Genomic DNA, 27,069 nt, shown 5'->3' on the forward strand with positions numbered 1-27,069 from the left:
TGCTTAACCACTGAGCCACATTTCCCAGCCCATTTTAAAATATTTTATTTTGAAAAAAGACAGGGTCTCGATATTGAGGCTGACTTTGAACATGTTGTTGTCTTCCTGCCTCAGCCTCCCAAGCCCCTAAAATTACAGGCATGAGCCACTGTGCCCAGTGAATTTTTTTTTTTCTTAACTATGTTGTCTTATACCAGTATTTCAGGATGGTTTAGTAACTTGTCATGAAGCAAATTTTATAAACATTAGATAATCTGAAAGCCTCCTTAATATGATTAATCTCTTGGACACTTTTGGTATCTTGCTGTTTTTTTTTTTTTTTTTTCCTGAAAGAGCAGTGGGCAATTTTTTGTTTTGTTTTGTTTTTTTAAAATAGCCTTATCAGTTTTTCCTCTCATAGGGATTAAGTAATTCCTTGATATTTATAGTTCGTCCTCAGTAATATCTGTTATTTCAAATGATTGAATAAAGATTTATATTTTCTATAGTATTTTAAAAAATTGTCCTCATTAAAAAAAATTTTTTTTTAATACTGGAAATTGAACTCAGGGGCGTTTAACCACTGAGCCACAATGCCAGCCCCTATTTTTTTTTCCTTAGTATACATGGATACAATGTCTTTATTTTGTTTATTTATTTTTATGTGGTGCTGAGGATTGAACCTGGTACCTCACAGGTGCAAGGCAAGCGCTCTGCCACTGAGCTACAGTCCCAGCCCTGTCCTCATATTTTTTTTTAAAAAATATATTTCTTTAGTTGTAGTTGGACACAGTACCTTTATTTTATTTATTTATTTTTATGTGGTCCTGAGGATTGAACCCAGCACTTCACTAGGCGCCGTGTCAGTCTCTACCATGGCCCCAGCCACTGCCCTTTAGTTTTTTTACTAAAAACTAAAGAATAATTTGGTTTTTAGTAATAAAAGTGTGCTAATAAAATCTGCTCTTTAGTTTTAGGAATCATGTGATTTTGTTTCTTAGGCGTATATGTCATTTTTCTAAAAATTGTAGAAGGAATTTTATATATATGTATCTGTATCTATATGTTTCTGTATATAGATACAGATACATATGTATAACATATATATGAAATCTAAGGACTTTGGTTAATCTAGTTTGAGTGAGAGTACTAAAACTCTTCTTAGCACTTAGTTTTAATCTCCCACCATACTACAATGCATACTACTTCTTTTTTATTAGATAAACTGGAGTAACAGAGCAAAGGTTATGAAACAACCTAAAATAATCTTTTTCCAAAAGTAGAAGTGGATTTTTGTAGATAAGTGTTTGGTAGTGATTTTTTATATAAAATTTGACTGTGAGTTAGTAGGCAGTGGCCATTTATTGTTTACCCAAAGTGAAGTTGTATGCTAACCACTTAAATTGTTACATAAAATGGCTTTTATTTCTCATGATGGTTTCATTATTGTTAATACCATTTTAAAGAAACCAGTGGCTAAAGTTGTTAATATTTAGGTCAAATATCAGCTAATTAGTGATTAAAGAACAAATTGGTTAACTTCAGAGCAAGAGTATCTAAATTTTTATGCTGTATTCTTAACCATTATACTACATGGGTGTCAGAGAAATTGAGAATTTTTTCCCCAACACTTACACAACATACCCAGTTATCATTAATAGAATTACGTGATGTTTATATTTTCACTTTGATCGCCTTTTCAATAAATAAATTTTGATTAACTACTGCATACTAAAATTTCATTTAGGCATAGATTATTAAATGTTGGGCATATGAAGATGATTTAACACATTCCTTATCTTTCTCTAAGAATGGATAAAATAATTATTTTAAAATCCTTTTTTAAAGTAAAAATTTTTGATGCTTAGTAACTGTGCATATTTATGGGATACATTGTGACATTTTAATACAGTACGTAAAGATCAAATCAGAGTAATTTCCAAATTCATCATCTTTGCCAATTTTTTTGATCGAATTTTCTTTGATGTTCCATTGGGTTTTTTGGGTGTGTGTGTGGGCTGAGGTACTGGGGATTAAACCCAGGGACAAATAACCACTAAGCTACATGCCCAGCCCTGTTTTTTGTTAAAAAACTAAATTGCTTAGGGCCTCGATAAGTTACTGATACTGGTCTGGAACTTTTGAGTTTAGCCTCTCAGGGCTCTGGGATTACAGGTGTGCACCACCACACCTGGAAATCTTAATTACTAAGAGAGCTTCATGTTCATTAATGGTTCCCTCCAGTGTTGGCTTGAGCCCCTTCATTACCAGCAGGCTTTTTTTTTCAACTATGCTTACCAAGTATTGATATAAAAGGAGACTCCTAAAAATTACTAACAGAAGATGCCTGTGTACTTAGAATTTTCTTCAGATTTTGAGGTATATATCCACAAACTGTTTCTTAGGTTTAAGTTATGCTGATTAAGAACTTTTCTATAAAGAAAAAGAGAGCAGAGCTGGGTCCATGCCTGTAATCCCAGCAGTTTGGGAGGCTGAGGCAAGAGGATTACAAGTTCAAAGCCAGCCTCTGCAATAGTGAGGTGCTAAGCAACTCAGTGAGACCTTGTCTTTAAAGAAAATACAGAATTGGGCTGAGGATGTGGCTCAGTGGACAAGTGCCCTTTAGTTCAATCCCCAGAATCAAAAAAAGAAAGAGGAACTGGGGCTATACCTGGGTTCAGTCCCCAGCACCACAACAGCAACAACAAAACAAAATACCAAAAAGAAAAACAGCAGATGTGACATTAAAAGTTCCTAGTTTTTTTTTTTTCTTTTTTCGTAGCATCCTACATGTTTCCAGTCAAGAGAAAAGTAAAAATCTTATGACAGGCAAGTTGTACAAGTTCTTCCTTTAGTTTCTTTTCATATCTGAATTCTACAGTTAAACTAAGTCAGTAAATGTGGCAGGTTTCTTTGTGAGACTCAGCAAACTGGCAGCTACTTTTACAGTTATAAAATGTCTTATAATTATTATTTGCTTAGATCTACTTTTAATATTGTAACACATCCCTGATGGCCAGTTAGGTGTCCATTACTGTGTGCATTCTGACCATAAATGTCCATCTGACTTTAGCATTTCCCTTACCTTGTCTAGAAGAGCCCTCAAGAAGCTAGAATTTAAAGATGGGATTAGGGATGCCTTCTGATTCCTAGTTTTTAATGGGTAGAGGAAATAATTATTCTTTTGTTTATGCAGTTAATATTTTTGAATGATTAATATATAGTAAATCAGATGTAAACCTGCTGTGCAAATTGCTCACTATCTGATAGTAATTCATGGAGTTTTATTACCTATTTATATTTGTATATAAGTTTAAGTCACGTCCTTGGTTGAAAAAAAGATTTAGAGAAAATTTTTAAATTTTATAGGATGAGACCACTTAAAATAGTGAGAAATTATCTTTGAGTAATATGAGAAGGGAGGCATAAATCTACTCTTTACTACATTTGTCTACATTTCTGTTTATGCTTTAGTATGAGTAGTTGGCTTCTAAAATGAAAGTACTTAATTTCGGCTGATGCTGATCAGAAGAACTAGCTGTCTTTTTTTTCAGTGCTGGACAGGAATGAGTCATAATTTTCACTGCACAACTCTGAAAACTGCCATTTCAGAGTGTTATCTAAAGGCCACTTTTAGTTTCATTGGGGTCCCTCAGCAATTTTGCATAGTAATATTAGAGTTTATACCTCTTGATTATTTTAAAATTTGATGCATTGTATTCCATTCTGTAAAAAAAAATAGACAAAAGACTTATTTTTGCTTATTGTTAGTAAATGGTATTCCCTTTTTGTAGAAAAAAATAGTGTTTATTTAAAAGTTAGAATTATCCTCTGAAGTATATAGATGATCCATAATTCAGTTTTATTCTTTGAGTTCACAAAGCAGGAATTACCCTGAGAGCAAATTAGCAATCTCAGAATGACCACAAGTGTCAGTGTTTGCCTGCCTTATTTTTCTCCTTCCATTTTCACCAAGTTGTGCAGCCAGATACTCATATTGTTTAAAAATTTCTTTTGACTTGAAAGCAAAGTTAAATTGATGTGTCATTCTTAGAACTATATAGACGTCTTTATCTGTTTTAATTCTTACAAACTATTAGTGATCCTAAGGGAAAATATAAACATTTAAAAATGTGATATGGCAAGTATAAAACATTTAAAAATGTGATATGGCAAGTATAAAATCAGCAGTGATACGGCAAGTGCTAATTGGTTTCTCAGACACCTAGCAGTTTCAGCTCTGGTTCTCAATGGGCGCAGTACTGCCTGCTCTCTAAAGGTTCTGGAGAGCATTTAGTGGTAGGGCTAAGGTAAGTAGTAGTCCTGCAGTGTGTGAGACAATTTCTGTAAACAGCAAAGGATATTACTGTGTTCTGTAGGACTTCTGAGTGTCCCATTGATAAAAGATCATTTTTTTTTGTAATTAAATGAATCTAAAACATTGGCTTATAAAGTTTATTTTTTAGTTTTAATATGCACTGAATTTTCTAAGAATGTAACTGCAATGTATATCAAAGGAAGCTTGTACTTTACTTTGTACTGAACTTTGCAGGTAATTCACCATTTTAGATGCTTATGGCATTGATGTTTACAATAATTAAATCTGTCAGTATAATTGTTGCATTTATTGTGATTTTATTGGTAGGTATCAGAATCTGGATAGCCATGTCTGGTGTAATGTCTGACAATTTCATGTTGAAATAGGTATTTTTATCAGTTCACAGATTTACTTGTAGATGTGTCAAAGATCTGATTTTTAAAATTAAGTTATTTATTTGTTCTAATTTGTTATACACAATGGCAGAATGCAGTTCACTTCATATTACACATATAGAGCACAATTTTTCAAGTCACTGATTGTACACGAAGTATTTTCACACCATACCATGTATTTAGGACACCATTCATGTCTTCATACATGTACTTAGGGTAATAATGTCTAACTCATTCCACCATCATTCCTACCCCCTTGTCTCCACCCTTACCCTCCCCCCCATCATCATCATGAGTCAGCATCCTCATATCAAAGAAAACATTTGGCCTTTGGTTTTTTTGCGATTGGCTTACTTCACTTAGCATTATATTCTCCAATGCCATCCATTTACCTGCAAATGCCATGATTTTTTTCCTCTTTTAATGCTGAGTAATGTTCCATGTTATGTGTATATAACAAAGTTTCCCTAACCATTCATCTACTGAAGGGCATCTGGGTTGGTTCTACAATTTACATAATGTGAATTGTGGTACTATAAACATTGATATGGCTATGTCTCTGTAGTATGCTGTTTTTAAGTCCTTTGGGTATAAACCAAGGAGTGGGGTAGCTGGGCCAAATAGTGGTTGCATTCCAAGTTTTCCAAGGAATCTCCATACTGCTTTTTGTATTGACTGCACCAATTTTCAGTCCCACCAGCAGTGTATGAGTGTGCCTTTCCCCCCACATCCTCGCCAACTCTTATTGTTGTTTTTCTTCATAATAGCTGCCATTCTGACTGGAGTGAGATGAAATCTTAGAGTAGTTTTGATTTGTATTTCTCTAATTGCTAGAGATGTTGAACATTTTTTCATATATTTGTTGATTGATTGTATATTCTGTTCTGAGAATTGTTTGTTCAGTTACCTGGCCCATTTATTGATTGGGTTATTTGGGTTTTTGGTGTTAAGGTTTTTGAGTGCTTTATATATCATAGAAATTAGTGCTCTGTCTGATTTGCTTGTGGTAAGGATTTGCTTCCATTCTCTGGGCTCTCTGTTCACCTCACTGATTGTTTCTTTTTTCTGAGAAGAGGCTTTTTAATTTGAATTTATCCCATTTATTGATACTTCCTTTTAATTCTTGCCCTATAGGAGTCTTACTAAGGAAGTTGGGGCCTAATCCAACACAATAGACATTTGGGCCAACTTTTCTTTCACCTTTCTTTTAAGTGCAAGGTATCTGGTTTAATTCCTAGGTCCTTGATCAACTTTGAGTTGAGTTTTGTGCATGGTGAGAGATAGAGGTTTAATTTCATTTTATTACATGTGGATTTCCAGTTTTCCCGGCATTATTTGTTGTAGAGGCTAACTTTTCTCCAATTATGTTTTTGGTGCCTTGGTCTAATATAAGATAACTGTAGCTATGTGGGTTAGTCTCTTTTGTCCTCTATTCTATACCATTGGTCTACAGGTATATTTTGGTGCCAATACCATGCTGTTTTTGTTATTATTGCTCTGTAGTATAGTTTGAGGTCTGGTACAGTGATGCCACCAGCTTCACTCTTCTTGCTAAGGATTGCTTTGGCTATTCTGGGTCTCTTATTTTTACAGATGAATTTCATGACTGCTTTTTCTATATCTATGAGGAATGCCATTGGGATTTTGATTGGGATAGATTGAATCTGTATAGTGCTTTTGGTAGTATGGTCATTTAGACAATATCAGTTCTGCCCATCCAAGAACAAGGTGGATCTTTCCATCTTCTAAGGTCTTCTTTAATTTCTTTCTTTAGTGTGCTGTGGTTTTCATTGTAGAGGTCTTTCACCTCTTTTGTTAAGTTGATTCCCAAGTGTTTTATTTTATTTTATTTTTTGAGGCTATTGTAAATGGGGTGGTTTTCCTAGTTTCTCTTTCAGAGGATTTGTCACTGATGTACAGACATGCTTTTGATTTATGGGTGTTGGTTTTATATCCACCTACTTTGCTGAATTCATTTATTAGTTCTAGGAGATTTCTGGTGGAATGTTTGGGTCTTCTAGGTATAGAATCATATTGTCTGCAAATAGGGATAATTTGAGTTCTTCTTTTCCTATGTGTATCCCTTTAATTTCTTTCATCTGTCTGATTGCTCTGGCTAGAGTTTCAAGAACTATGTTTAATAGAAGTGGTGAAAGAGGGCATTCCTGCCTTATTCCAGGTTTTAGAGGGAATGCTTTCAATTTTTCTCTATTTAGAATGATGTTGGCCTGGGACTTAGCATAGATAGCCTTTACAATGTTGAGGTATGTTCCTGATATCCCTATTTTTTCTAAGGTTTTGAACATGAAGGGCTGATGTATTTTGTTGAATACTTTTTCTACATCTGTTGATGATCATATGATACTTATTTTTTAAGTCTATTGATGTGATGAATTATATTTATTGATTTCCATGTGTTGAACCAACCTAGTAGCATCCCTGGGATGAATCCCACTTGATAATGCTGCACTATCTTTTTGATATGTTTTTGTATTCAATTTGCTAGGATTTTATTGAGAATGTTTGCATCTATGTTCATTAGAGATATTGTTCTGCAGTTTTCTTTCTTTGATTTATCTTTGCCTGGTTTTGGAATCAGGGTGATATTGGCCTCATAGAATGTGTTTGAAGTGTTCTCTCTTTTTCTATTTCATGAAATAGTTTAAGAAGTATTGGTGTTAGTTCTTCTTGAAAGGTCTTGTTGAATTCAGCTGTGTATCCATCAGGTCCTGGGCTTTTTTCTTGGTTGGTAGGATTCTGATGGCATCCTGTATTTCCTTGCTTAAAATTTATCTGTTTAAATTGTGTATATCATCCTGATTTAGTTTGGGCAGAACATATGTATCTAGAAATTTGTCTATGCCTTTGATATTTTCTATTTTGTTGGAGTACAAATTTTCAAAATAATTTCTAATTATCCTGTGTATTTCTGTAGTGTCCATTGTAATATTTCCTTTTTCATCACATATTTTAGTAATTTGAATGTTCTCTCTCCTTCTCTTCATTAGCATAACTAAGGGTCTCTCAGTTTTATTTATTCAAAGAACCACCTTTTTGTTCTGTCAATTTTTTCAGTTTTTTCTTTTGTTTTAATTTCATTGATTTCAGCTCTGATTTTAATTATTTTCTGTCTTCTACTGCTTTGGAGTTTGACTTGTTCTTTTTCTAGGGCTTTGAGATGTAATATTAGGTCATTTATTTGTTGACTTATTCTTCTTTTAAGGAACGAACTCCATGCAATGAACTTTCTTCTTAGAACTGCCTTCATAGTGTCCCAGAAATCGTAATATGTCGTTAGTGTTCTCATTTAATCTCCTTGATATCTTTTGCAACCCATTGTTCATTCAATACCATATTATTTAGTCTCCAGGTGTTGGAGTATCTTTTATTTTGCCATTGATTTTTAAATTTTATTCCACTGTAGTCCAATAGAATGTAGGGTAGTATCTCTACTCTTTTGTATTTACTAAGATTTACATTGTGGCAAAATATATGGTCTGTTTATAGATTCATGTGATGCTGAGAAGAAAGTGTATTTGCTTTTTTATGGATAATATACTTGATACATGTCAGTTAAGTCATTGATTTTATTATTGCATTCTGTACTCTTTTTTGTTTATCTTTTGTTTGAAAGATCTATCCAGTGGTGAAAGAGGTTTGTTAAAGTCACCCAAGTTTATTGTGTTGTGGTCTATTTGACTCATGAACTTGAGAAGAGTTTGATTGATGAACATAGAAGCTCCATTATATTTGGGGCTCATATATTTATAACTGTTATGTCTTGTTGATATATGGGTCCCTTGAGCAGTATGAAATGTTTATCTTTATTCCTTTTGATTTACTTTGGCTTGAAGTGTACTTTATTTGATAGTGTAGAAACCCCTGCTTGTTTATGTAGACCATGTGAATGGCATATTTTATCCCAGCCTTTCACCTTCTGTCTGTGGGCATCTTTTCCTGAGATGAGTCTCTTGGAAGCAGCATATTGTTGGGTCTTTTTAAAAAATCCAATCTACCAGCCTATGTCTTTTGATTGGTGAATTTAGTCCATTAATATTTACGGTTATTATTGAGACATGATTTGTATTAACAGTCATTTTTGGTATTTAGCCTGATTTGGTTTCTTCTTTGGTTGACTTTTCCTTTATTGTAGTTCTTCCCTTTGCAGATTTTCATTTCCTCCTTGTGGAATATTTTGCCAAAAATTTCTGTAGTACCAGGTTTCTTGCTATAAATTATTTTAGCTTTGTTTATCATGGAAGGTTTTTATTTCATTGTCAAATTTGAAGCTTAATTTTGCTGGATATAAGATTCTTGGTTGGCATCCATTATCTTTTAGTGCTTGGTATATGTTGTTCCAGGATCTTCTAACTTTTAGTCTGGGTTGAAAAATCTGCTGAGATCCAAATTGGTCTTTCCTTATAGGTAATCTGATTTTTCTCTCTTGTGGCATTTAAAATTCTATCCTTATTCTGTAGATCTGTTGTAGATCTGTTGTAATTTTGTACATTTGATGTCCTATAGGCCTCTTATATTTCATTTTCCAACTTATTCTTCATGCTTGGGAAATTTTCTGATATGATTTTATTGAAGAAATTGTTCATTCCTTTGGTTTGAATCTCTGAACCTTCCTCTATCCCAATAAATCTTAAATTTGGTCTTTTGATGGTATCCCATAATTCTTTCATATTCCGTTCATGGTTTCTTACCATCTTCACTGTGAGGTCAACTTTATTTTCAAGACTATATATTTTGTCTTCATTGTCTGAGGTCTTGTTTTTCAAGTGATCTAGTCTGTTGGTGATGCTGTCTATTGAGTTTTTTATATAGCTTAGTGTTTCTTTATTTCAAGGATTTATGTCCCCCCCCAACTCCCTTTCTCTCTCTCTTTCTTGAAGTGATCTCTTGCAACTTGTATTTGCTCTCTTATCTCTTTGTTGGTGTGATTGATGGTTGCTATATTTGTATTCTTATCTCTTTCTACATCTGACTTAGTGACCCATGTAAAAACTGTTTTAGCATGCCAAGGATTTTAGAATATGTTTAGTGAATCTGTGGAGATAAGATTTTCATGATCCCTCTATGATCTTTAAACAGTTTTTACACTTTCTTTTTGTATGATTCATTTATAATTGAACCAGTTCAGTTTTAATCCAGGAAGGCATTTTGAATGATGGATTTTAAACTGCTATTAATTTAAGTTTTTAATCAATGAATGTCTTACTTCTTTGTAATGTTACCCACTAGCAGTATGTGTTCCAATTTTGTCTGTAACTGTGAAGAAAATGAATATAATATTCCAAGGGCAAAGTTTTAATTACTATGAATAGATTTGGATCAAGTAGATTGATGCAGATTAAGAAAAGCTCTCAGTTCTTCACCATGAATCTGATATAAACTTTGGGTTTTTCATATATAACTTATTATGTTGAGGGCATTTCCTTGTATTCTTATTTCTTGAGTTATTGTTACTGTTGTTTAATCTGTCAAAAGTGTGTTGAATGTTGTAATTTCTACATCAGTTGAAATGGTCGTACTATTGGTGTGGTGGTATTTTTTCCTGTTTATTTTGTTAATGTGTTATGTTGATTGGTTTTTATACGTTAAAACATCCTTGCATTCCAGCAATCAATCTAGTTGGTCATAATGTATAATTTTAATATGGTGCTGATTTTTTTTGTTTGTTAGTTCTTTGGGTATTCCTGTATAGAGAATGTTTCTTTTTTTCTTTTAATATGTATTTATGTATGTGTGTGTATATATGTACACACACACACATATGTACATACATACATATACACATACATTTAGTCGTAGATGGACACAATACCTTTATTTTATTTGTTTCTGTTTTTTTTTTTTTTTAAATGTGGTGCTGGGGATTGAACCCAATGCGTTGCACATGCTAGGCAAGTGCTGTACCATTAAGCCACCATCCTGGCCCCCAGAGAATGTTTCTTTTTGGAAAGATGGTTGACCAGTTATTAGTCCCACTTTGCTTTGGGCACAGAATTGAACATACACACGCACAAATAGACATATGACAAATGACTACCCCCCTTCCATTTAAATATTTCTTCATCTGTTTATTCATTTATTACCAATATCTTCCACTAGATTGTAATCCTTACGATGGCAGGAACAATCTTGCTCTTGTTTATACTGCTGCTTTCCTAGTTTTGTTGCCGAAAACTTGGTCCTTGTCTGTGATGCCAATCCAATAATGAGGACATGGTTTTGAGAAAAAGAAAAAAGAAGGTTTTACTGCTTTGCTAGCAAATGAGAAACACAGGGAACTCTTGTCCCAAAGACTTGCGATTCTGCCCATCAGCAGGAACCAGGGGACTTTTAAGAGGTGACTCAAAGGCCACATTCCACATGTTCTCTGTCTGGAGTTGTAATTCACTTGTAAATGTGGGAGGTAGTCATTTCTGAGATCTTCTAGTACCATCCTCAAAGTCTGAATTATTTCTTTTCTATGACTCTGTCTAGGATGGGGAAGAATGATAATTCTGTTTCCCCTGAGATTTTGGAGGGGGAGAGATTAGGGAAGAGCAGAGAGAGAGGAAGAGAAAGAAACATGTCTATTTTAAAAATAAGTTACAGTGGCAGAGCGGTAAAGATTATATTCAGAGCTTAAAGTGGACCCGTTTCCTATTTGACACTGGGATATTCTTGAGTGAATGAATGTTTTATATTCTCTTGAAAATCTTGCATGATCGTTATTTCTGTCTTTGTTTAGTGGATAAAAGTATTTTAAGTAATGGTGGTGAATCAGTGATTCTAAAACAAATATATATATGCATTAAGCTCTCCCATGTCCAGGCATTGGAGGTTCTACACCAGACATTGGAGACATAACAGTTCCTAACCTCAAGTAATTGCATTCGGATTGTGGGAAACACAAATAAATAGATGGCATAGTGAGTTGTTATGGTCTGAATGTCTCCTAAAATTCACCTGTTGGAACTTAATCCCCGTTGTGGTGGTATTAAATTATATGCGTTTTGGATAATGATTAAATCATGAAGGCTTCAGGTTTATGAAATGATTAGTACCTTATAAAAGATTTGGAGGGAAGTAGCTCAAGTCCTTGTGTGTAGTTTTTTTTTTTTTTTTGGGGGGGGTGGCCCATCTTCCTTTCTTTTACTATGTGAGAACACCTTGTCTGTCTCTTCTAGTGTATGTAGCAGTAGGTACAGTCTTACAGCAGCCCTTAACCATATACCAGACCTGTAAGAACCTTGAAGGATCTTGATCTGGAGTTCCTAAGACTTAGAACTGTGAGAAATAAACTTGTCTCATTTATAAATTACCCAGTCTATGATATTTTGTTATGGAACCACAAAACAGAGTAAAACATAAGAGATTTGATAGAGTTATCCCCCCCCCCCAAAAAAAAGCCTAAAGGAGTACCATTTTGATGATTGTGGGAGGAGAGAAAATACATATCTCCAAGGGGAGTCTTCATAGAAGAGTGATAGTTAGGAGCATAGGCTTTAGCATTAAAAAAGGCTCAGATTTGTTTAGCTGCTTACTAGCCATTGATTTCTAACAAGTTGCTGGTTTCTGTAGTTTAATATTTTTCACTTATAGATATTACATCTGTATTTATCATTTTGTTTTGAGTTTGGATAGTGAATGAGAACATGACCAAGCATTTAAATAGTTACTTTTGTGGATAGAGCTGCTGGAGGTTTGACATGAAAGAGAAGGTTTTCATTTATTTTCAATTCCAGAGCTCTTCATATGCATGTTAAAAGGTAGGGAATACTTACTTTTTAAGTATGTTAACTATTTTCTGCAGTTAGCAAACATTGGATACTTAATGCCTCTGGGTTATGGTAAGTCTAAAAAATACACCACTATTTGTGTTGAAGTATTTTGTATCTGAAATCTTTTGTGTATTTACCCTCATTTTAATTTGTCCCCACTGTTGCTGTTTCTCTTTTCTACAGTAGTTTTTCCCAAAAGAATCATTTAAAAGTACTTAGATATTCAAATATTTAAGTAAACATTCTAATATTTGGGAATTCTAATTATCAAATTCAAACTTTATAGGAATAACTTAACTTTTAAAAAATAAAGGTAAAAAGTATGCTAGAGCACATTTTATGTTTATTTAATTTTAAAAACTTGTGACTTTTGCTCTTACTAATAGTCGGAAATGACATAAATTTTAGAGTCTGCATGTGTTCTATTAAGAGTTTTCAGTATTTCATTGTTTTATGTAAATGGGACTTCTTAAAATTAATTGATATATTTTTCATACTGGCATTTGCTATGAAATATTTTTTCTTACAGTATTATATTTTTTCTAAAAAAGCAGCAAATACTGGAACTCTGTCTCCTAGTACCAAAAGATCTTAGATTACCTCTTTTTCTGCAATAAAGCAAACAAGAATTACTTGTAAATAGTATACCTTGTTTTGTAGTCTTATGCTTTGTTTGCAAATATGATTCTATCACTATTTTCCCTTTCATTTTAATTCAATTATTTCCTTTCCAGAATGTCTCAAGTCTCGGTGCATTTGTAATTGCTTCTGAGTTTTCAAGAGAAAGCAGGTTTTCCTCTTCAGCTAGCACAACTTGTCAGCTCGATTGGTTGTTTTTGTGCTAATATTTTTCTTTTTATGATGGGGTATTATTTTTTCTTCAACCCAAATATATTTAAAAATATAGAACTCTCAGTCTGTTTCATATTACTGCCAAAGTATTATCCTTTCTTTAATATATGCCAGATAAATTGCTATGCAGCCTTTAAAAATTACTTCATCTTTAGAAAAACGATTTCACCTTTATCTCTTCATGTTTAGAGTAGAGAGTAGTGGGATTAGATTATATGGTTTCTGAGGTTCTTTGCAGTGATTTATACAATTTTATTTCAAAATAATGGAGATCAGAGTATACTGTGCTTTTAACCTAGTGATGGTTAGGGAATCTTAGAAATGGTCATAAATTAATGGCACGATTAGTAAGGATCATCACAGTTTTGTATGTGTGTGAGTATATATGTACTAACTCAAAAATGAATCAAAATTATGCTATAATGATTTTGACAATTCACTTTTTATTAACCAAAGAAGACAACATTAGATAAAATTCTCTTTTGCAACTGACAGGAATTCTACTCAACTAATTGAAGCTTAACGGGGTATGTGGGGTATGTAGAGTGGTGAGATAATGGGGGATTTTAATGGCTTATGTAATGAAGAGTGGTAAGAGGTAAAACAGACCTTGCAGGCCACTAGAACTAGATATTAGGCGTTAAGAAGAGGATTGTATTCTATCTCTTTTCTTGCATTTGATTTTTATTTTCTCCTTTTGCCAGAGAGTTTTCTCTATGAGTCAAGGTATGTGATCACCAATGATTCTAGGCATACCTCCCAGCTTAGTCTTGTGATTAGTGGTCTAACCAGCTAGCTGTTTATAAAAGGTAATATCAGAGAATGACTTTTGATTGACCTTCCCCTGTAACCAGGGGATAGGTATTATTGCCAAAAAGGAGTGATTAGACACCAAGCAAAGATTGCTTAGTAGGCAAACAGATAATAGCCATTATTGGTGTATAAAGGGATCAGTTTGAGCTTACTCAAAAGTAGATAAAAATTTCCATGGGTAATAATAGTAGTACTTTTTATGTCTTTTAAACATGAGATGATGTATCATTTGTTCATTTTGAGACTTTTGGTGGGGAGGGGGATAGTTGGGCATTGTGGTGCACGCCTGTAATCCCAGTGGCTTGGGAGGCTGAGACAGGAGGATCATAAATTCAAAGCCAGCCTTAGCAAAAGCGAAGTGCTAAGCAACTCAGTGAGACCCTATCTCTAAATAAAATACAAGATAGGGCGGGGGATGTGGCTTAATGGTTGAGTGCCCCTGAGTTCAATCCCCAATACCCACTCTCTGCCCCCTCCCCCATGATTGGTTTTATTTTAAAACAGGTAATGACATTTTTGAGAGTTTTAAAATTGTCAGCAATTAAAAATTATTACAGTAACTTTTATGCTATTTAAATTCTGTTTTCCACCATAGATTGTTATTGCTATACCTCATGACTAATAACATAAAAAAAATGTTTGTTTTTTTTAATTTTTCAAACTCTTAAGGTTTGGTGGAGTGATTGATAGAGAGACAAGATTTCTTTGTAATACAGTGTTTATTACATAAAGGAACTTTGATGTCATATGTAAATCTTTATTCTTTTAAAGGAAGGTGCATCTGCCCGTAAGACTCAGACTCCTGCAGCACAGCCAGTACCAAGACCAGGTAAAAATATGAATCTGGTTTTCGTTATTTTCCAGAAACTGAAATTTTACTGAGGATACATTGAAAGTTCTTTATTCTTCAAGTTGAACATCAGTATTACTGAAGCAGACCTCAAAACTATGATCATATTTATACCGTGCTTGCTACACTTTGGTCAGAATCATCAATAAATCTTTCTATTTTTAGCATAGAAACATAAAAAAGCTAAAATAAAAAGTGTGCTAAATTGTTTATTTCCCAGACTAACTTATAATATTCTTTACTGAAGGGATATTTTCCCCAATTTGATTTAAAGGTCATTGATAAAATAGTATATAACACTAAAATAGGTTTTATAGCACCATACTTTAAAGTTATACATTAAATATTTACTTGAATAAACAGGTATATTTGCAAAGAGTTTAAAATCACTTTAAAAATGAGTTTAAAATTAAGACTGCATTCCTTGTCTAACCAATTCCCTATCCTAGTATGTGCAAATGTGATTTTTGTTTTTATACAGAAGCACAGCATCATAATTTTACTAGACTGGTGTGCAGCTTTGATGTATAGAATTTCAGACATCTCTATTATTGAGCACAAAAAGTTCTATAAGCATTTTAAAAATATATGTTAAGTAAAGATAGCAATGAAGTTGTTTTTCCTTCTTTTCCTACTACCTAAAAAGAATAATCTTTAAAAATGTATCTAGATACCAATATTGTATCATTATAAGTGTTTTGGTTTTTATATTTAACCCAACATCAATGATAGCCTACACTTCTTCCTTTTTAACCTCAGTGTGTCGAAAGTCACAAGAAAAGGGAAAGTGTTGGAAAAGCATAGGCAAGAATTTTACTAGGTGATATTTCTCATAAATTTGGCAGTACCAACAGTACAGACTTGGGTATTTTTTTATTCGTTGTACTTTCCCACATGAGCATATTCTAAAATTATGAATATTATAAATATTAATTATTTCTGGAGGTGCTTCAGAAGTATGGTGTTGAGATTACATGAGACTTATATTGAAATGGTTTTGCAGGCAATTTCACTGTGTTCTTCATCTCTTCTTAGATGACTAGACTCTGTGTGTATCTTCTCTCTCTCTCTCTCTCTCTCTCTCTCTCTCTCTCTCTCTCTCTCTCTCTCTCTCTCTCTCTCAGTGGGTTTTCTTGAAGTCTTTGTCATACCTTTTATTTTGAGGAGAGAAGGAGTGCTCCATCAGTTGAGTTTAATTTATTTCAGATGACAGAACTGTAGATGGCCACACCAAAAGCCATTGTGAGTATAAGGAAGAACAGTTAAATTCAATAGATGATGTTAAAATGCCTTGCATGTATTAGGGCCTTTGCCAGAAACTAGGGTGAGGCTAAAGGAGCTCTTTTCAGGAAGGAAGAAAAAGTGAAGGAAATAGGGATGAAGGAGTGGAAAACTACCTATTAAGTATAGAAACATTGTAGAAGCAGTTGAATCATAGACAGAATTGTTGATCTTTGGAAGTGTGGGATAGGGGTTGTGGTTTGTCATTCTAAGGAAGATCACATGAGAAATTCAGAAATTATGTAAAAGGTGAAGAGGATTCTTAACCTAGATTGGTGTTCCGTGGTTTAAAATTGTCTCCAGTTGTGGAGTGTTGTTTTTCATGTAATACAATCTACTTGGGCAGGCTGAAGTAGGAGAATTGCAAGTTTCAGGCTAGCCTCAACAATTTAAGACCCTATCTCAAAATAGAATTTAAAGAGGGGCTGGAGATAATGGTTTAGTGGTGGAGTGCCCCTGGGTTCAATCCCTAGCACTATCAGAATAAATAAATAAAACTTTTCTACTTCACATTTTCTCAAAATCAGCATACATAAGAGAGGAGTAGGGGAAGACATTCTGTTCAAAAGTGTGAGATAAAATGGAAGTTCTTGAGGCTAGGTTCTAATACGATCTTGAGGAAAATAAGAGGTTCTAAGTCTTTTCAACTCTGAATATTCATCATACTTTTTCAATTGCTCTACCAAAGTGCAGTGGAGATTAAATTGATGGAACTTAATCTGAACTATAAGTCTCTTAATATTTCAGGTATTCCTATGCCTATCCATGTAAACTCTCTTCTTCTTTCCATTTACTCTTGATGACACTATCTGTCCACAATACTTATCTATCATTCTAAAAGAAATTAGTCTTTAGCATTCATTTGTCAATAAGAAATTATTTGAATGGATGTTAGCAATTTGAAATCTTTAATTGTCCTTATTATTTTTGAGAATATTTTTGTTTTGATGCAGAGATGTTAAGTGCATTTGCTTATGGAGTACTGCCCAGTTTTGAAGGGATATTGGTTGACTTGACATGTTCACTTATATCACTAGTTTTTAATCGTAAAACAAACAAACAAACATGAATACCCAAAACACACCTGACAGTGTAATTTGCAGTAGATGAGGGATTATAGAATTATGTTATTTTGTTAGGTTGGATCTTTTCGAAATTGGGGACTGAACCACCAATTCTTTGAGTGAATGAAGCACCTCAAGCATGGAGTTCCATTTTTGAACATTTAAAAATTTTACTTTATTTTTCTGTCAAATGTTTACTTAATTCTGTCATTCCACTTAATACTGTTCCAGGCAAAGCCTATAGGCAAATAAAACATTTTAAACACTTTACAATGAAAATATTATTAAAACTCCCAAACTTAAGTTCCTTTAGGAAGTATAATGACCAATGAATAATGTTTAATCCAATTTTTCCAATGGATTAAAAGTTATAAGTCTTGAATAGGCCATAGTACTCAGTATTATTTCCTTTTTATAGCTTGATTAAATCTCTTGAACATATTTTTCTTTGTTTCCTAATACATGCACACCCATACTTCCAGCTTTCTTTATTTCTAATTCTTAGATGTTCTGAGGTGAGTAGATCTCCTGCATATTTTATATAAATTTTGACCTAGTCATCCAGTTATAATCCAGGTACTGGTTGAAGTACTTCTGTACTCATTGTATACTTTTAAGTCTATGTGCTGATGATTTCCAAATTTGTGTCTTCAATTAGACATCTCTTCTTACCTCTGGTATCTTATATTAACTCTCTGTTCTATATTCGGTATACCATAGGCATTTAAAACTATCAAAATAGATTTTCCTTGATATTTTTCCCCAAGATCTCTTACTCTACACTTTCCTGCTTCTTCATAAATAAGTGACACAACCACCAACTCTTGTTTTTTAAGACAAAAACTTAGATGTTATTATTTATTGTTCATATTTCCTATCCCTTTCCTAATCTGTCAGTGGGATTCTTGTCAGATTTATCTACAAATATCTACAGAGCCTTACTTCATTCGTTTTTCTTTACCCCTACTCAAGATCATCATTTCTTTAACAGTGTATGTTAAACTGTCCAGTTTTAGTTTATAACCTTTTTATTTTTGGCCCTCAAAAGATGCATATAAAAGTTGAGAGTAATATACTGTCATAGTATCTGAATGCATGTTCATCTTTTTAGAAATCCATTGTTGCTGCCTTTTTTCTTTCATTTCATCTTTTCTTAAACCACATAAACTTTGAGGAACACCCAAATTGTAGATGATTGTAATAGTCGTAACTGAGCTTTCTTCTTTCACACTTGTCCCCCTCTGATCCCTTGTCTGGTTTTTTTTTTCTTTTTGAAGAAGCTGTGACATGAAAATCAGATCTCATCATTTTCTATCTTAAAAGTTATAGGCAATGGCACTTTAAATACAAAATTATGCCTGGCATGGTGGCTGCTTGTGGGAGGTGGGAGGATCAAACTACCCAGGAGTTTGAGACCAGCCTGGACAGAATAGTGAGACCCCATCTCAAAAATTGAAAACAAAATAAATAGAAATTTAATATATACAAAAGTCACTACGTGAATTGGTTCCTCTATTGATTTTTAGCTTCAACTTTTGCTATGCTTCCTTCTTTGTGGTCTATACATTTGCCTTGTTTCATTTCCAAAAGCCCACCAGCTTCTTCCTGCCTTTGATATTTAGTAGACAGTCCTGTGGACAGTTCTTTGCAAGTTGGCTCCTTTTTATCCTTCAAATTTCATTTGAAATTTAGTTGCTTTCTTTTTTGGGGGAGTGGGAGGTGGTATTGAACACAGGGGCACTCAATCACTGAGCCACACCCCCAGCCCTATTTTGTATTTTTGATTTAGAGACAATTTCTCACTGAGTTGCTTAGCACCTCTCTTGTGCTGAGTCTGGCTTTGAACTTGTGATCTTCCTACCTCAGCCTCCCAACTGCTGGAATTATAGCCACACACTCTGCTAGTTGCTTTCTCCCTCATTCCTTTCCTCCCTTCCTTCCATGAAGATTGAACTCAGGGTGCTTAATCATTGAGCCACATTCCCAGTCCCTTTTTATATTTTATTTAAGGATAGGGTCTCACTGAGTTGCTAAGTGCCTCACTAAAATAGGTTTGAACTCATGATCCTCGTGCCTCAGCCTCCCATGCCACTGGGATTACAGGCATTCTCCACTGTGCCCAGCTAGTTGCTTTCTTTAAGAGGCTTTTTGTAAAAGCATTCTGTAGGACACTTCTGCCAGTGTCTTGTGTTTTGTTCCTTAATGTTCCTTTTGTGTTCGAATTTGTATGATTGTGCTCTGGCTCCCCTGTTCTCCTTAAAAGCTCTTTCAGGGCAAGGTTTATTTTATTTCTCTTTTATTTTCCATTTAATAATAACTTAGTATGAGTACCTTTTACCTAGTCTCTGAATAAATTTTTAAGTGAAGAATGTCATAATTTGAAATCAAACAAAGCAACAATGTTAATTTTTCTTGGTTTGCAAATTGTTAGTCATCACAGTTGCCTAAGTCCTGGAGTAGAAGCAGAAGCAGTTATCATCAGCTTTAGCTGCAGAGTTCAATAAATGGTGAATATATACTATGATCCAACTAAGGACTTACCATGTGTTATTGTTTTTAAAATTCTATTCCGGTTGTAGAACTGTAGCAGTCTGTTTTTACAGTTGAGGACACTGAGACTCAGCATAGTTAATCAACTTACCAGGTTAATTTGCCCACGTTAGTTTGTTGTGTTTTATCTTCTCATATTTTATTTTATATTTATATTATATTTATTTTAGTAAATATTTTCTTTTTTAAAAAATATTTATTTATTTTTTTAGTTACAGTTGGACACAATATCTTTATTTTATTTTTATGTGGTGCTGAGGATTGAACCCAGGGCCTTGCACATGCTAGGTGAGCGCTCTGCCACTGAGCCACAATCCCAGTCCCAGTAAATATTTTCTTAAATTGAATTCATTGTAGACTCCCTCACCATCACCACCCCACCCCCATAAAAGGAAGAAACGAGATCTGTGGCTGAAATTATATTGGTATTTGTTCTTTGCTTCTTCTTTCCCTCTCCCCTTTTCTGCCTTTCATGACATTCCTTATCATTCCTTTTAGTTACACACATTATATCTTCTCTCTCCTGTTTACCTATTCATCTGTTCATCATTTTATTTTTTATTTTTTTATTCTAATTTGTTATATGAGAGCAGAATGCATTACAATTCATATTATACATATAGAGCACACTTTTTCATATCTGTATGCAAAGTATATTCACACCATTCATGTCTTCATACATGTACTTTGGATAATGATGATCATCATATTCCACCATCATTTCTAACCCCATTCAGCAAAGTAGGTGGATATTTCAGAGGATTTTCTATTAGATCCTGCATCTAATAGAAAAAAAAGTAGGCCTTTTTTCCTCCCACCCCTTTGCCCTATCTAGAGTTCATCTATTTCTCCCATGCTCCCTCTCCCTACCCCACTATGAATCATCCTCCTTATATAAAACATTCAGCATTTAGTTTTGTGGGATTGGCTAACTTCACTTAGCATTATCTTCTCCAGCTCCATCCATTTACGTGCAAATGCCATGATTTTTTTCTCTTTTACTGCTGAGTAATATTCCATTGTATATATATGCCACATTTTATTTATTCATTCATCTACTGAAGGGCACCTAGGTTGGCTCCACAATTTACCTATTGTGAATTGTGCTACTATAAACATTGATGTGGCTGTGTCCCTGTTGCATTCTGTTTTTAAGTCCTTTGGGTGTAGACCAAGGAGAGGGATAGCTGGGTCAAATGGTGATTCCATTCCCAGTTTTCCAAGGGATCTCCATACTGCTTTCCATATTGACTGCACCAATTTTTGCAGTCCCACCAGCAACATATGAGTGTGCCTTTTCACCCACGTCCTCGCCAACACTTATTGTTGTTTGTATTCTGTTTTTAATAATTATTTTTTGTTGTAGTTGAACACAATACCTTATATTTTATTTATTTATTTTTATGTGGTGCTGAGGATCGAACGCAGGGCCTCACACGTGGTAGGCGAGTGCTCTACCACTGAGCTACAAACCCAGTCCCTGTTGTTTGCATTCTTAAGAGCTGCCGTTCAGACTGGAGTGAGATGAAATCTTAGAGTAGTTTTGATTTGCATTTCTCTGATTGCTAGAGATGTTGAACATTTTTTCATAGATTTGTTGATTGATTGTATATCACCTTCTGAGAATTGTCTGTTCAGTTCTTGGTCCATTTATTGATTGGGTTATTATTTTTTATTTTTTGGTGTTTAGCTTTTTGAGTTCTTTATATCCCATAGAGATTAGTGCACTATCTGATATGTGAGAGGTACAAATTTGCTCCCAAGCTGTAGCCTCTCTATTTACCTCACTGATTGTTTCTTTTTCTGAGAAGAAGCTTTTTAGTTTGAATGCATCCCATTTATTAATATTTGATATTAATTCTTGTTGTATAGGAGTCTCACTAAGGAAGTAGGGGCCTAATCCAACATACTGGAGATTAAGGCCTACTTTTTTTTCTATTAGATGCAGGATCTAATAGAAAATCCTCTGAAATATCCACCTACTTTGCTGAATGGTTTAATTCCCTGGTCTTTGATCGACTTTGAGTTGAGTTTTGTGCATGGTGAGAGATAGAGGTTTAATTTCATTTTATTTCATGTGGATTTCCAGTTTTCCCGGCATTATTTGTTGTAGAGGCTAACTTTTCTCCAATTATGTTTTTGGTGCCTGTTAGTCTCTGTGTCCTCTATTCTATACCATTGGTCTACAGGTATATTTTGGTGCCAACACCATCCTGTTTTTGTTGTTATTGCTCTGTAGTATAGTTTGAGGTCTGGTACAGTGATGCCACCAGCTTCACTCTTCTTGCTAAGGATTGCTTTGGCTATTCTGGGTCTCTTATTTTTACAGATGAATTTCATGACTGCTTTTTCTATTTCTATGAGGAATGCCATTGGGATTTTGATTGGGATTGATTGAATCTGTATAGTGCTTTTGGTAGTATGGTCATTTAGACAATATCAGTTCTGCCCATCCAAGAACAAGGTGGATCTTTCCATCTTCTAAGGTCTTCTTTAATTTCTTTCTTTAGTGTGCTGTGGTTTTCATTGTAGAGGTCTTTCACCTCTTTTGTTAAGTTGATTCCCAAGTGTTTTATTTTATTTTATTTTTTGAGGCTATTGTAAATGGGGTGGTTTTCCTAGTTTCTCTTTCAGAGGATTTGTCACTGATGTACAGACATGCTTTTGATTTATGGGTGTTGGTTTTATATCCACCTACTTTGCTGAATTCATTTATTAGTTCTAGGAGATTTCTGGTGGAATGTTTGGGTCTTCTAGGTATAGAATCATATTGTCTGCAAATAGGGATAATTTGAGTTCTTCTTTTCCTATGTGTATCCCTTTAATTTCTTTCATCTGTCTGATTGCTCTGGCTAGAGTTTCAAGAACTATGTTTAATAGAAGTGGTGAAAGAGGGCATTCCTGCCTTATTCCAGGTTTTAGAGGGAATGCTTTCAATTTTTCTCTATTTAGAATGATGTTGGCCTGGGACTTAGCATAGATAGCCTTTACAATGTTGAGGTATGTTCCTGATATCCCTATTTTTTCTAAGGTTTTGAACATGAAGGGCTGATGTATTTTGTTGAATACTTTTTCTACATCTGTTGATGATCATATGATACTTATTTTTTAAGTCTATTGATGTGATGAATTATATTTATTGATTTCCATGTGTTGAACCAACCTAGTAGCATCCCTGGGATGAATCCCACTTGATAATGCTGCACTATCTTTTTGATATGTTTTTGTATTCAATTTGCTAGGATTTTATTGAGAATGTTTGCATCTATGTTCATTAGAGATATTGTTCTGCAGTTTTCTTTCTTTGATTTATCTTTGCCTGGTTTTGGAATCAGGGTGATATTGGCCTCATAGAATGAGTGTGGAAGTGCTCCCTCTTTTTCTGTTTCCTGAATAAAATTGAAGAGTATTAGTATTAGTTCTTATTTAAAGGTTTTGTAGAACATGGCTGTATATCCATCGGGTCCAGGGCTTTTCTTGATTGGTAGGCGTCTTCTATTTCATTTTGATATTGGTCTGTTTAAATTGTGTATATCATCAATTTGGGCAAATCATATGACTTAAAAATTTGTCAATACCTTTAATATTTTCTATTTTATTGGAGTACAAGTTTCAAGATAATTATCCTCTGTATTTCTGTAATGTTTGTTGTGATATTACCTTTTTCATCACATTTTAGTAATTTCAATTTTCTCTCTCTCTTTGTTAGCATAACTAAGGGTCTGCCAATTTCATTTATTTTTTCAAAGAACCACCTTTTTGTTCTGTCAATTTTTCAGTTGTTTCTTTTTTTCAGTTTCATTGATTTCAGCTGTGGTTTTAATTATTTCCTGTCTTCTACTGGTTTTGGGATTGATTTGTATTTCTTTTTCTAGGGATTTGAGATGTAATGTTAGGTTGTTTATTTGTTGACTTATTCTTCTTTTAAGGAATGAACTCCATGCAATGAACTTTCCTCTTAGTTCTGCCTTCATAATCTCCCAGAGATTTTGATACGTTGTGTTAGTGTTTTTATTTACCTGTAAGAATTTTTGAAACTCCTCCTCGATGTCTTTTGCAATTCATTGTTCATTCAGTAGCATGTTATTTAAATATCTCCAGGTGTTGGAGTAATTTTTATTTTTTATTTTATCATTGATTTCTAATTGATTCCATTTTGATCTGATAAAATGCAGGTTAGTATCTCTACTTTTTTGTATATGCTGAGAGTTGCTTTGTGGTATATTAAATGATCTATTTTAGAAAAGGATCCATGTCTTGCCGAGAAGAAAGTGTATTCGCTTATTGAAAGATGAAATATTCTATATATGTCAGTTAAGTCTAAGTTATTGATTGTACTATTGAGTTCTGTAGTTTCTTTGTTTATCTTTTGTTTGGAAGATCTATCCAGTGGTGAAAGAAGAATATTAAAGATTATTGTGTTGTGGTCAGTTTGACTCTTGAACTTTAGAAGAATTTGTTTGATGAACGTAGATGCTCCATTGTCTGGGGCATATATATTTATAATTGTTATGTCTTTTTTGTGTATGATTCCCTTCAACAGGATGAAATGTACTTCTTTATCCATTTTGATTAACTTTAGCTTGAACTCAATTTTATAACGATGATGGAAACCCTGCTTGCTTCTGTCATCTGTTCGTCTTGTCATCCCTGTACCTCCAATAGATATTAACTGAGACTATATTATATACCAGATGATACTAACTAATCAGGTTTATTTGTAAGCTCTAATCCTAAAAAGGACTTAAGACAACTTTACTTTTTTTTCTCAGAAGAAAAATGCGATGATGTTAAATATGTATATGTCTGAACTTGTATTTATGGGTGAAAAATTCATTCTGCTGAATTCTGTTTTATCACAATAAAATGTCTATACAGAAGAGTGTGAACAATTAGTTAAAATGTTTGTTTTGTGTGATTCCCTTTAAAGGTAGAATTTTTTAAATTTATGTATAACAGCAGAATGCATTACAATTCTTATTACACATATAGAGCACATTTTTTCATATCTCTGGTTGTATACACAGTGTATTCACACTAATTCATGTCTTTATACCTGTACTTTGGATAATAATGATCTTCACATTCCACCATTATTAATAACCCCATGCCCCTCCCTTCCCCTCCAACCCCTCCGCCCTATCTAGAGTTTGTTCCTCCCATGCTCCTGCTCCCTATCCTACAATCTTTAAGAACTGATATTGAATTAGATTTCCCCCCTACTATCTACCATTCACTTAATTCCAGTGTCTGTAAGCACAGTAGTTGCAGAACTGTTTAATCATGTTATTGTAACAACTTTACCAGCTAGATTATAGTTCTTAGGTATATTCTTTTTACCTCTAGTCTTATATAGCTAATTTGACTTACCTGCTTCTTTGATTTATACAACTGCAGTACATTTAGAGTCTCTTGTCACATTTTGCAATCCATCTGAGCGCTCTCTATCCTCCTAAATGATTTTTTTTAAAATTTGCATACATTATATACAAAGCATTCTGTGCTAATAGTTCCATGATCTTTACAGGTGTTTTATGTCTTGTTTTTCCCATTATAGGACCATACAGATTGAATGAGTATATTCAGTCCTCTAAATTGTTATTTTTGCAATTAAAAAAAATTTGGCATAGCATGTGGCGCATAGAAAACAACTGGTAAAATTTTATTACATGGATAAATATTGAAAATTGAACATGCATTTTTAATCACAAATATTCATATGTATTAAGTTGTTATTGCCATTATGTCAGTAAATATTTCTATGTTTTAAAGTCTATTACATATATAAATAGCAAAAGGATATGTATGTACTTGTGTTTTTAATAGCGTAACAATAATTACTTAACAGTAAGGTTATTTTCAGATAATATAGCTCTTCAAATATGCTAATTTAAAAGCTCTTTTCCTCTCAATAAAAACCAAGAAGCAATTTTAAAAAAAAGAAAAAAAATGTAAGACATACTTTAGATCTTAACTTCCAACGATTTCTTTCTTTCATTCATATAAGTTTGATGTATTACCATTTTCCACAGTGTTACATGCAGTAATGTTTCTACATTTATAACATGGATAATAATTATCACATCATTTCTTTGCTTGCCAGACTTGAACATCCATGAACATATTATAATGCAGTGTAATGTTTCTACCTTTCTTGTAACTACAGATTATTGAGTTATGCTGAGACATTTTAATATTTTTATGAAGCAGGAATAACATTATTTAAGATGTTTTGTATGTTTTTTATTTTACAACTAGTTATATGTGAATATATGTAATATTTATCACAGATAATATGTAAACCTCCTTTAAATATGAAAATAAAGATATAAGTTTTAGAAAACTCAGTTGTGATTTTTTTTTCTTTCCTTCTTACAGTTTCTCAAGCAAGACCTCCTCCAAATCAGAAGAAAGGTGAGGTCATGATTTTAAATTTATTTTAGAAAGTAAATGTGTATGAACTAGGTTGCAAAACCAGGGCTTATAATATTTGTGCAGCTATATCAAATATGTGTAGTTGGTATCATTTCTTATTAGTCAGTGCTTAAACTATACTGATGATTAAACATTTTTACTATTATTTTTGGCTTCAAATATGTTATGTGTGCATACATACATTCGTATATTTTGGTGCCAGGGAAAGAGCCACATCTCCAGGCTTAATGTATTTTTTTAGCTCAAAAGAATCAAAATTGTGCCGGGCACTGTGGCACACACCTGTAATCCCAGTTGCCTGTGAGGCTGAGACAGTAGGATTGTGAGTTTAAAGCCAGCCTCAGCAACAGTAAGGCACTAAGCAACTCAGTGACCCTGTGTCTAAATAAAAAATACGAATAGGGCTGCGGATATGATTCAGTGGTTGAGTGCCTCTGAGTTTAGTCCCCAGTCCCGGTGTGGCCCCCCCCCCAATTAAAATTGTACATTTATTAGCTTTTAATTTTTATCGAAATTAGTATAATTCCTTTTAATAACAATAAGTAATAATAATAATAAGTTTGTTACCTTTAAAATTGTGTTCTTCCAGGATCTCGAACACCCATTATTATAATTCCCGCAGCTACCACCTCTTTAATAACCATGCTTAATGCAAAAGACCTTCTACAAGATCTGAAGTAAGTAATTTTTTTAAAAAAAAATCTTTTTATAAGACACTGAGATACAGGAGATAGTTACTAATTTAGTATTATTTGAA

The 27,069-nt window shown here is 33.6% G+C and overlaps 1 protein-coding gene across 2 annotated transcripts in view; it reads left to right on the top strand.

The window, feature by feature from the left end:
• Cdc73 (cell division cycle 73) overlaps positions 1-27,069 on the top strand; it is a 116,975-nt gene that overhangs the window by 68,839 nt on the left and 21,067 nt on the right. For both annotated transcript variants that reach the window (XR_013426452.1, XM_005335354.4), the window contains exons 11-13: positions 14,904-14,961; positions 26,256-26,291; positions 26,902-26,989. Coding sequence is in view for 1 of the 2 variants with exons in the window: in XM_005335354.4 (XP_005335411.1) it covers positions 14,904-14,961; positions 26,256-26,291; positions 26,902-26,989 (182 nt within the window). In the remaining variant the exon portion in view is untranslated. The remainder of the gene's footprint in view (positions 1-14,903; positions 14,962-26,255; positions 26,292-26,901; positions 26,990-27,069) is intronic.

The sequence above is a fragment of the Ictidomys tridecemlineatus genome, chromosome 10 (genome assembly GCF_052094955.1).
Source record: "Ictidomys tridecemlineatus isolate mIctTri1 chromosome 10, mIctTri1.hap1, whole genome shotgun sequence".
Taxonomy (NCBI): Eukaryota; Metazoa; Chordata; class Mammalia; order Rodentia; family Sciuridae; genus Ictidomys; species Ictidomys tridecemlineatus.